General features: G+C 39.1%; 1 protein-coding gene and 1 long non-coding RNA gene across 2 annotated transcripts in view; one reads left to right on the top strand and one right to left on the bottom strand.

Annotated features, from left to right (window-relative positions):
• Nucleotides 1–12,372, bottom strand: part of LOC145672865 (uncharacterized) — a 285,955-nt gene that overhangs the window by 204,841 nt on the left and 68,742 nt on the right. The gene's annotated exons all lie outside the window — the stretch shown is intronic.
• LOC145672864 (uncharacterized) overlaps nucleotides 1,788–12,372 on the top strand; it is a 432,953-nt gene continuing 422,368 nt past the window's right edge. The window contains exons 1-2 of the mRNA XM_081742034.1: nucleotides 1,788–2,455; nucleotides 10,932–11,018. Coding sequence (XP_081598160.1) covers nucleotides 1,922–2,455; nucleotides 10,932–11,018 — 621 coding nt within the window. The 5' untranslated portion in view covers nucleotides 1,788–1,921. The remainder of the gene's footprint in view (nucleotides 2,456–10,931; nucleotides 11,019–12,372) is intronic.

Genomic DNA, 12,372 nt, shown 5'->3' with positions numbered 1-12,372 from the left:
GTCTCATCCGAAAGGAACAACTCACTCGCTCGTCCATGGAGTTCAACAATCGATCGCCAGATGTCGACTCAATGAAGTGCGCGAAAAGAAAGTGTTGCCAAGTGAAGGGAAAATTCCCTCCTGAAGGGAAATTCTGATAAACGATTTTTTTTTACGGGTAAAAGGGTAATTACTTCAAAATTGGAAAGGCTCAAAACTAACTAAACAAACAAACTCATCAATATCTTTAGCGTTTAACGAAACAAAAAATATCCAAAGATAAGGCACACTAATGGATCAATCTTATTGAGCTGATGAAAGTGATATTTGTGAGTGTTAACAGCTCTTCAATAGTTTTCAAAAATGGATTACGGGATGAGATTTCTGGACTTTCAGCATCTATGACAATACTAGCCCGTCACACATATGAGGGATGGCGTCCCTTGGGGATCACACTGCCCTGGAAATTGGAGAGGAAGAAAGGAATGGGGAAGCGGGCTGGGACTATTGTGTTAGGTACTATCTCGGCATTTGTCTGGTGTGAATGACTAAACCTATATTCAGGATGGTTGGTCTGTAAAAGCTCTTACACATTTTCGGCCGAGTGTTCCCAACCGAGAAAAAAAATGATATTGTATTGAAATAATTAATTCCTTGAGACGCACATTCGATTTTAGGAAAGCACTTCTCGCTGTTTATACCAATTGAGTGGGGGAGGGGGCAGATGGCTTAATAGTAGAGTACTTACCTCTGGTACCTGGGATTCCTGGTTCGATCTCGGGACAAGTAAGTTTGTAGTAGATAGCATCGTGTTCATGTGTCTTCTCGGTATTCTTCCCTTTCCTCCCACATTATCATTCCCTTGCCTTAATCATCGTTTCCCTTAGCCTAATCCTGGAACGTTAAACAGAAAAATTTGATTAAATTTCATTTCACAACCATTTTAGTTCTACGGCAATCAACATTGAAATCGGAAGCGGAGCGGTTGATATCTGTCTCTTCCGGTTTGAATACAGGTTTGACGAGAGAGATGGAATCTGGTCTTGATATGCCGAATCGATTCGAAACAAACCACTTCACGATGTCTCTTATCTTTTTCCCTGTATGGATAGGACTTCCAGACGTCCCAGATTTACGTAATTTGTCCCTCTCCCTTCCCAAAACTTCTTGTATTGGCCAAATGGCCATTTTTATTTCCAAAAATATAAGTTTACATCAGTCTTACGACATTAAAAAATGAAATCTTTTAGTTTAACGTCCCACGATTATGTCTGTTAGGCTAAAGAAGATGATGATTAAAGTGATTGATGATGGATGAATTGGTGGAATGAGAAAATGGGAGGAAAGGGGAGTACCCTGAGAAAACCCACGGACATGATGTTGTCCACCACTAACTTACGTGGCCAGGAATCGAACAAGGAACTCCACGCACCAGAGGAAGCGCTCTACCACTGAGCCACTGTGCCCCCATTTCTAGGATGAAACTACTACATACTGTTCTGTGACTTAATGGCAACCCATTCGACCTAATAACTGAATTTCACCGGAAAAGGCGCTGGCATTGTGTTCTCCCACTCATATATACAAATTAGAATGTTCATTGAAGAGATTTGAAATGCAAATGTGTCAATCATAAAGATACTCGAGCATTCGGAGGGAGCAGTCTTCAGTATCCTCGAGTAAAAGTCTCTTCCCCTATTTATTTGATCTCGTAGTCTTGTATTGATTGCGAGGCTGTGGATTGACAAAGGATGCAGGGAAATTCTAATTCCGAATGAAAGTTTTGCTCTCAAGTGTTAGCAACACTGCCAGCAGAAGGGCGGTGTAGAGAGTGCAAGTGATTGTGTGATGTTATTATTTTCGGCGTCGTTTTTTGGTGCCTTTTCGCAACTTCCGGCCGTTGTGTTCAGCTGATCGCGAAGATTAAAGCCTATCTTAAAGGATGGACGTATATTTGGCCAAGTGTTCATTCAATCCAAAAGAACTAACAGCGATCAAAAACCAAATCGCCACCCGCGCCTCCACTACTCGCATCGAAGATGGCGGCGAGCGACGGGAATCACCAGCGACGGGGTCAGGGACACGGTCAGTGCCCACCTCGCCCGGGACGACCCGGGTCAAGATCATCGTGGGTCAATGCACTTCAACAAAACCAATGCCGGCCGCTTGTCGAGTGCTGCCGGTGTCGGAGAAATGGGATTCGGACAAAGAATTGTTGAAATCGAGTGCGAAGCCGGTTACGAAAAGTGTTTCAGAAAAGAATTCCCCTGTGCGAGGTACTCTCGAGAAATCCCATTCGGAGCCAACTGTTTTCTCGAAAAATTCGACCGTGTCCTCAGGTGCGGGACAGACGTTGTCTTCCAAGTCGGAAGACCACCTGGCAAGTGGGCGCGGGAAATCCAAAAACCCGAAAAGTAGCGGATTAATGGATGTTTGTGGAGCGTTCCTGGCCTTTGATAAGGGAGACGAGATTAAGGTAGGTTATACAGTGACAAAATATTGTATAGAATATTTCGAAAATAGTACCTCAGAAAAACCGCATTGTATCTTTGAAGACAAAAATGAAATCGATATTCTATGTTGAATTCACACAGGAAAACGTCTGAATTGTTCGAAATGAATAAACATGATGAGAAGTTCGCTTGCGCTGGGATTTTATCCTATAATTTTATTTAAAATTAGTATCCTTAAGGGGAAATGGGGTTCAAATTATATGCTTGTAATAAATTATCTTGTGATCCCATCAAGTTCGGGAGATGAAATTCTGCATATAAATTCCTCATTAAAAACAACAGAACAAGTATTCCATCATTTTCGAAAATTCAGTTTCTAAAAGAAAGGACAAAGGGTCAAGTTCTATTCTCTATAGATAAAATGAAATATTTCAGTTTAACATCCCACGATTATGAGATTTTAGGCTAAGGAAGACGATGGTTAAGGCGAATGAATGATAATGGAAGAGGGGCCGCAGTGGCTCAGTGGTAGAGCGTTCACCTCTGGTGGTTGGGGTCCCGGGTTCGATTCCAGCCCCCGCCAAGTGAACTTTGTGGTGGACAAACATCGTGTGTGTGGGTTTTCTCGGGGTTCTTCTGTTTCCTCCCACTTTCTTCATTCCACCAGTTCATTCATTACTCATCATCACCACCTCCTTTAGCCTAACCGACATAAACGTGGGACGTAAGACTCACAGATTTCATTTGATTTGATGATAATGGAAGAATTGATGGAATGGGAAAGCGGAAGGAAACGGGGATACCCCGAGTAAACCCACGAACATAATGTTGCCACCACAAACTTGTCAGAGTATCAAACCTGGGACCTCACGCAGGAGAGGTGAGCGCTCTACCATTGAATCACCTTGTCTCCTATTCTCTATATAAAAAACTAAATTGGCGTTTTTATTACTGTTGCGAGAGAAAATGACTGATCTGTTTGAGTTGGATTTTTGAACACAGGACTTCCTCCGAGCTGTGTTTTATTAATAAACTTTCACTGAAATACATATCCTAAAAGGATAAGACAGATCTAATAGGCTATACCAAATATTTCCCATAACTTCATTCTTCCCATGCGAAGAAAGTGATTTCAGCTAATCTATAGAACCCTAATGTAATTTTATTTGTGATCTCATAACGGTCTAACAGCTGAACCGATTTGCATGAGTTTTTAAACATAGTACCTACCACGAACTTGTTTTTTATGATGATATTTTCATTAAAATGTGTACGTATAGTAAAGAAATTAGTGAGAGTTCAAAATTTATGTAAGAAGTATATTATATCGTGCCGCAATCATAGACTCATTAGCTACTTTAAATAGTTTCCACTTTTTATTGTTACATATAATAAAATGTTTTCCATTGTTTCTAACGTTGATTTTCAACCTAAGTCGCAGAATACCAGGGAGGAAACGAACAAAGGTAGAAAGGTAAACCAGGCTTGACCTGTCCGATAGCGATGCGTACGAGACGAGTCGAGACAGGATTTTCCTGACAAAATTCGAGTCGAGGCACCTGTCTTCCAATACAGAAATATACATTTTTCGAGTCGAGACATTACTTTTACAGCACATTTTCGAGACAAGACAGCCACAAATCTTGTCTCGTGCGCATCCCTACTGTCCGATGACATACTTAGAACGGCACAGGGAGAGGAAAATACGCGGAAATGATTAGACAACGTGCGATACGAATAAACAAACATATTTTGGTCCAGCTGGGTTCTTATTTTCTAATTATCAAAGGTAATTAACTCATCGTATCAAACAGTGATTGGCGATTTATCGGGACAATGCTTATCAACGAGGCATCAATCTATTCGGCCCGATTATTATTATTATTATTATTATTATTATTATTATTATTATTATTATTATTATTATTATTATTATTATTATTATTATTATCTGAATCTTCGCTTTCTGCACAACGCATTATTCATATATGAGCATGAATCTACTTGCCATTCCCCACAACATCTATACATGTCCCTTTACAAACCCAAGTGAAAGACGTCTTCATAAAAATCGGCAAGGGGTATCATAAAGGGAAGATTTTTTTCAATATCTCGCACCGTTTGCAAGACCTGAGACTGCTTCAGGTTGGAGTTTCTAATTCATGTATGATCAATGTTTTCTTTCTTCTTGCAGTATGTAAGAAAGCAAATACATTACATACAAGTAGACAATTGATTATATTATCAGTGATATATGGTGTTCATTTGGCAAAGCACTCCAAAAAATAAAAGATTCATCTTAGCCTGGAGAAATGTTTATCCTTCGTTTTTCATTATCATTCGGACATGAAACAAACTCCTGAGATATATGCAACCCCTTATACAACTACGTTGTGTTGGAATGTATAACTCATAGAATATGATTTTTTGTTAAATCAACACTTCCAGTGTAACTCTAAAAGATGAAACACTGGTCACATCTTTTCAATATTCAATTAGAACTGGACAATCTACACAAAATTTGGAATCGACCTGCGAAAACGGCATGTTTCTAGCACTCGTGGTTTTCGAATTTCATTGTCGAAAAGATTGGAGACAAACATAGATTATTTTGTGAATAAGAGTTATTTAGAGAAAGTTTTCAGGTTGCACCTGAGATTACGCCTGAAAGCTACATTTGAAATACACCTACGAAATAAGTTAAAAATTAGATTTAATCATATCTGCTTAATGTCCTGAGATTAAATAACAATTATTCAGTGGGCAGTGGCGGATCTATCTCGGGGCCTACGCCCTCCCAGTTTTTTGATCGAGAAGAACAGTTGAATGCAAAGTTTATAGTAAACGTTGCCTTTTATTCTTTATTGATTTTTTTAAAACATTAGATATAATTTCAGTTGCAATTTTTCTCTTATGCAATGTTTAAAACAATACTTGTTTTTCACAATGTCGACGTCCAACCTGATCATATTATCCATCGGGAGAGAGTTAAGTTCCAAATTTCTGCGGAATCCATGAAAAATTGTAAACTCATTATATTCATATCATAGTCTGGGTTCTTGCTGACCCTCCAGTTTTTACCCTCTAGAACCGCCATTGTTAGTGGGAAGCTCTGATTGCTATTCAGACCCATAGTAGCGGGGTGACTGAGGGCTCTGTGCAACACCCTAGCTATTTTCAATCACCAGTTCCCATGCCTCCAAATTTAGAGCTCTGTCCTGACCATGTAGTTAACGTACTCGTCTTTGGAACGAGAAATTCGGATTCAATATATTGAGTCTCAGTTTTGTCTCAGATTTTCGGCAGAGACGAGACGAGACTAGATTCAGTCTCGATACTATCTGTGATCCTTCAGGACTATTAAAACATGGAGGAGGCTGCTGAAATGTGAACGATGAGCTTGGAGAACAAACCTAGAGATAGCAGATCTTGTTGAGCAATTTCTGGGATTGCAACTGCGTTATTCTTACTGATTACCTAACCTATGACCTTAGTACGACTGGTACATATTACAGGGGTCTGCTGGAAAAACTTTGTGATGTCCCGAAGATAAAGTGCCGTAAGATGCTCATCAAGGGTGTTAGCCCCTTACCGGCCGATGTTCCAGCCCACAAAGCCCAGGAAACCTTGAATCTTGTGCAAAGCCTGGCTACCAATTACTGCCCTACCCGCCATATTCTCCTGACCTCGCGCCGTCAAACTTCTTGTTTACCGAAATGGAGCAGTCGCTAAAAGGAGGTCATTTTTCTTCAGCTGTGGAAGTCATTTCCGAAGTTGAACACTGGTTTTCTAGCCACTGTGAGACGTTCTATAAAGGGCTATGAAAGCTAAAAGGCCAGATGCAGAAGTGTGTTATCTTTGCACTCTAACAATATGGACAAGAATTGATTATATGTGTAAATTTCACCCTTCTACCTCGGCAAAAAGTTATTGACCGCCCCTCGTAAACATACGGTAGATCGTTTCTTTTCCACCTAGGCAAAAATTTTCTTTTCGTTTATAACATTGCTCATGTGGCTGCTACATCTGCACGACGGTGGTCTTCCTCTGCGTCCAGGTCCTCCATTGGCCTGTTATTTTATTTACGGTATTTATTTATTTATTTATTTATTATTTTTGTTAAAGTTTCTCGTCTCTGTTGTGTTGATTGGAATTTAGCGTCCGTTTTCAGCACCGAGAGTGTATGAGACGTGCACCTAGAATAAGGGAGAATCGAGACCACCATAATGCTTTCAAATTTCAAAGCTTTCTCAATAGGAATCGAGGCTGGGACCCTTGCATCAAAAGAGTGCTTACGCTAGTAACTAGACCAGCTGGCAGAGCTCTGTGTTCTGTTGATTAGCTCGTGCTTCAGGTGAGCCGATTTTTAGGTTGAGTGATTGGATATAGAAATGACCTTTGTACTCGGAGGCTCACTGTCCTCAGTTATCTTAATGAGACTGACGGTACATCAATGAGATTTGCTCTTCTAACGTTAGTGGCTTTACGTTTGCTAGGATTCGAGTTCTATCTGTTAAGTGGGGCTCGCACTCTCACGTACAGTACAATAATATCATTAGGACTCGGGCTCTATCTTCTATAACTTGCACTGCAGAGGTACTTTGGCGCTGTATGATTGCCAGCCTAGGTTGACCGGAGTCGGTACTTTTTCGTCAGTGTGAAATCATCAGCGTTGAGCCATCCCAAATGAAACTTAAGCGTCCCGAGTCGAACTTTGGCTCAGATATGTCGGTGTGTTAAGCTGTGCTGTAAGTATCGCAGCAGCGCCATGTTGAATTTTATCTATGTTCGATGTTCGACAATTTTTTATTACTCCTGCGGCATTTTTTTCAAACGGCTGGTTTTCAGTCATTATATGCATAAAGCCCTCAAAAAAGTTGTTTGTTTTGTAAGTAACAAATATATCGTGGCATGTCAATGATATGATACTGAAGTAAAAGCTTTAACTAGGAATTTGCATGGAGGAAAGACTCCAGATATGCGTCCAAAATTTTGCTGAGGACTACTATATGTATACACAGTGAAACCTGTCTATGTTGGCCACCATCGGTTCCATTGAAAAGTAGCCAACTAACAGAAAATAAGTGTAAATGGTGTATTTTTAAATAGGATTTCTAGTTTACTTGATTGTAAAATTTTAATAAGCAATGGCACGACAGCTACTTTTAAATAATGTATATAGAGTAATCATAAAAATATACAGTACTAGAAAATATTACTATAGTATGTTTAATATATGTGCATACCTTTCTCTTGCTGAAAACTAGTCTGGTACATTGGATTATTCGGATTGAAAACACAATAACACAAACAACCATGAAATAGAAGCGTATGTACGCAGTTTGTTGAAATTGATATTATAGCACACTGAGTTATTCAGATTGAAAACAAGAAAAATTAAGTTATAAATTGAGAAATTCATATGCAATTTATATGACATCTTTTAAGTTTTACTGAATGGTGGTTCATTCTAGACGTATTTGTTTTATTATTTTTGGCAGATATGCACATTCTAATATTGTAGTTAACTACCTCTTGTTAATGAGGCAGAAGTGTTTCCCTCGGAGCAGAAGATGTTTTGAGAAACTCTTACGGGAATGCATATCTCAAAACCTCCGCTAACTTTCAATAAACCATGAGGTGCTAATAGTTGGCAAATGAGATGGTTAGGTTTAACCTTGAGAATTTTTCGAAATTACTAAAGCTCCTCACTGATGAAAGGAACAGAGGTAGCTAATGGTTTTACCAAATCAGACAGGGTAAACAAATATGTACAACCATTTCCTGAATTCACGTACGTGCTTTTTCTTATTCACATCTTGCTTCATCACTCCTTTATCAGGGTAGTGTTCTGGCCATTGGCCTCCAAGAACAAATCGTGGAATCCATACTTCTTTGTCTCCAGCCACAAATACAGAACATCTGCCTCTCGTATGGGAATACGAAAGAGTTAAGAAAAATAACAAAAGAGTATTTTGTATGGCCAAGATACGCAGGTAAATTCATTATTATCATCGTAGGGTAAAGATTGCTTCAATGCGGCCAACTTCCAAGATAGACAGGTGGCCAACTTACAGAATAATAAGTAACGAATTTCTTATGTGAAAATGCAGGTTTAAGACGAACCAGGCGAAAATGAACAGGTTGCCAACTTAGAGACGTGGTCAAGTTGACAGGTTTTACTATATATATATATATATATATATATATATAAAAGATGAGTCTATAGAAAAGATTGCGGAGGATGGATGATAACAAAAGCACAATTGCCGCTACTGGAAATTGATATGGATATCGCACACTTAAACGCAACCTTTGCATTGCTTTGACACAAACTGGCACGAAATAAGGCCCCAGAAAATATTTGACCTTATTTTGCACAGATTGCTGTCACAAAACGTTGAGAAGACGCCACTGCAATGTCATAAGGTAAAAAAATATTGAGGCCTGAATGGAAAAAAGTGAAAGACCTGAATAGGAAATTCCTAAACAATAAACATTTCTCCAAATTTTATATAGATCTGGAATGCATTCTGGAAGATTTTTTGCTCCCTAGTGGATTTTTCTTGAAGCTGAAAACAAATGGGAAGATGCTTTTCACATCCGTACTGAGTCGTACTCGACCCGACTCGACCGGCCCTAATCGTGCTATTCAATGCGAAAACACCAAATTATTGGGTACAAGCCCGATTGAGCCAAAGAGCAGAGCTCATGAGTTTGCATCCAATTTAGTAGAAGACAACGCCCACTTCTGATCTGGAAGAGTAACTATCTACCTTCTGCTTTATTCTTTGTTTTTTGTACGTTGCGAACAACTGCTTTCTCTTTCTCTGCCACTGAGTGTGTGATGTGTAGATGACGTGTGGTTAGTTGCATCCAACCAACCGCAAGAATCAATACTCGCTTTGTGTGTGGAAGCTGAAAGGGTAATTACCAGCATAATTAATTTACTTGTTCCGCTGATGACGGCGTCACGCCTCAGCCCCAACACTAAACTCCCAAAAACATAAAGAATAATGCTTTTTAAATTTTACATTCTAACATCTGAAAAATAATGTTCATTACGATTATTTCCCTTGTCTATTTCAGAAGGGTTTATGGATCTTATAGTCCATTAGCTGTGTGGTTAAAACAACAAATTGATTGTTCTTTCATCGCTCTCAGCCTAGAGCAAATAGAATATAGATTGTTCAGCAGGTTGAAAGACATAAAACAGAAATATTTCAGTTTAAATGTTTCATTTTTGTATTGCTAGCAGAATAGTCATTCTTCGCACGGAGAGAATATATTTGATTTTGGACATAAAGGGCACCAAAACTGTCACCAACAAACTTAGGGACCCCAAAAACTATGAATTCGACATTAATATCGGTTTCATTTTCAATTATTTTTAGTCACATCTCCCCTTACGGGTACTAACGGCATCAGAAGTGTCACTCTTTGTCTCACCGACCCTGAAAATTATGGAGTCGACAATAATATCGGTCACTTTCGATCTTTTTTATCTCTCCCTTCCCTACGTTGCACCGTCAAAGTGAAATGATAAAAACAATCTTAGGCGCGAACCTCATCTACATTGAAAATTTGATGGAAACCGAACAGGTGGTTCAACAGTTAATTAATTCACGAACATAGTCACTTTCATGTTTACTTATATACATTGGCTAAACGGTATCGTATAGGCCTAAGTGATATTGTCGGGATTGATACTGCATCAAATTCAAATTAGCCAATCAGTTTCTCAGTTTTCTTGGGTCCTCCAATCAACTATCGCCATTTGGCAGCTACCACTCACGTCCTCAAGAACTTCTAGCACCATTTGGTCATGGAAAAGAACAATTTAACACATCTACAGTGCAGTCCATAGAGGATACGACAGTTGCATCACTCACTTCATACAAATGCCAACATTTCAGGACAGTCTAAACTTCAAATACGAGCCAGAGGAACAATTCATTCCTGAAACTCGAATCATGTTAAATATTCTTGGTCACTAAATAAAATGTACACTTATACAGGGTGTTTCAAAACAACACCGACAACGTTTGGGAGGTGATCCCTGACACCAAGATAAGACAAAAAGTATAGACTATCCTGGGTGCACAAATGCTTCCTTTCGGAGTTATAGGCTACCGAAAACATGAAAAAAATGAAATTTAAAGTCTATACCTCCAAAATTATGCGACCTACAGTAGTCAGGTCAAGACTTCACTTAGGAACTATTATGTGTCCTATCCGAATATCCGAGTTTCAGAATCCTGTGGTACTTCCGGAATAAATTTTATAGAGGTAGTTGGATGATACTTCAAATTATATGCATGTAGCTGAACTCCCTGTATAAAAATTACTGCGTGAGTACCTTAGGATTAGTATACGTTGTTGGTGTTGTTTTGAAATACCCTGTATAATTGTAATTGAAAATTTAAAGATCAAATAAATGCTGAATATAGATAAGTAAATTAGTAGAAAGTTGAATGTAAATATTTTCTGTTGCTTTAGGTGCTTTGCAAAGAAGGCAAGAAATGGTGGGCAGCCAAATCTCTGAGAAGCAACCTCGTTGGTTACGTCCCAGTCGCGTGTCTTCAGGTGAGTTATTCTGTTCTTTGTTTCGCTCTTTGTAGACTTCCAATCTATTATCATAGAAGAAGCCTTTTCTCTCTCTGGTGCTATGCATAAGTATGGGGAGTTTTATAAAACAGCCATGCCCACAGATGCAAGCAGGGTTTTTTCCAAGAGGCGAAAGGGCGATTTTAAGGGAGGATATAAGGACAGTCGCGAATACACATACATTGTAATGCACGTGTGCACATTATACATAATATAAAACAATTATTTTAGCTTACTGCACTGTATAAACTATAGTACTATAGTGCTTAATATAAATATACAGGGTCCGGCGTATTTGGAGAGGGCGCTGTGCGAATTGTGGTGGGGATACGGCGACGAAAGGGTATCAAACGATAGTGGTTTACATGTCATTTTCAGTAGTCGCAATGGCGTGCCGCGGTGAGCATCGCACGTTTGTTGTGATCGTTTCGGACTTGGTCAGTATGATTCTGTTCCGTATAGAAAAAAAAAAGTCAAGTTTGGGTATCAAACTTCAGAGCAATAGGTACTGCAGTGAGAATGAAGTCTCCTGGCCGACCTCAGAGTGTAACAACGCAGGAAAATGTGATGCGTAGGAAAGCGTCCATCCAGCAATCTCCAAAGCGTTCAACATTTAAACAGGTCGGCCAGACGATTTTTTCTGACGTCACCCAGCTTCATAGTCGGAGGTGAATTTGAATGTTGCTATATTTACTGCAAATAGCATAGCCATACATGCATTTGTGAATGTCTTACATTGTATCATATATATGCAATGTAAGACACTTGCAATCCTACACTCAATTACGTTCCGAAGATTAGGTGCAGATATCTCACGCAGTATATAGTAGTTTACTTATTGTTTAAGGTTATTGGTTTGTTTATTACTGTTATGAGATACTGATGTATGTGTGTAGGGGGAGGAGTCTTTCTCTCGTTTTGAATTATTCCCCTCCGGCCTCTTTCTCCCGATGGACCTAATATTATCCTCCGCTCAATATTACTTAGAATTAGCCTAATTTCCACACTGCCTGAGTACCACTAAAGGTTTAAACAACCTCATAGGTTTATGGGAGTAAAAGACACACTTTTGCGTGGGTAAAAAAAAATAGAGCAAGGCTAAAGACCCATATTTATTTACGTGTGAAACATTACTACACATCGAAAAACGATAGTTAATACAACTCAATTTTAAGAGAGGTCCGTGGTCCCAGTATCACTGCCACTTTAGCTGTTATTTCAATCAGTGATGCCAACCCGTGGGGAAAATCCCGTATTATGGGATGTTTTAACAATGATTTCTCGAAATGGGATAAAGGGAATTTTCGTAACAAAATGGCAGAATTTATGGGAT

This window comes from Thermobia domestica, chromosome 16, assembly GCF_964235325.1.
Source record: "Thermobia domestica chromosome 16, izTheDome1.hap1.1, whole genome shotgun sequence".
Lineage (NCBI taxonomy): Eukaryota > Metazoa > Arthropoda > Insecta > Zygentoma > Lepismatidae > Thermobia > Thermobia domestica.
Note: the sequence above shows the minus strand (reverse complement) of the source record. Positions and strands in the feature narration are given on the sequence as shown.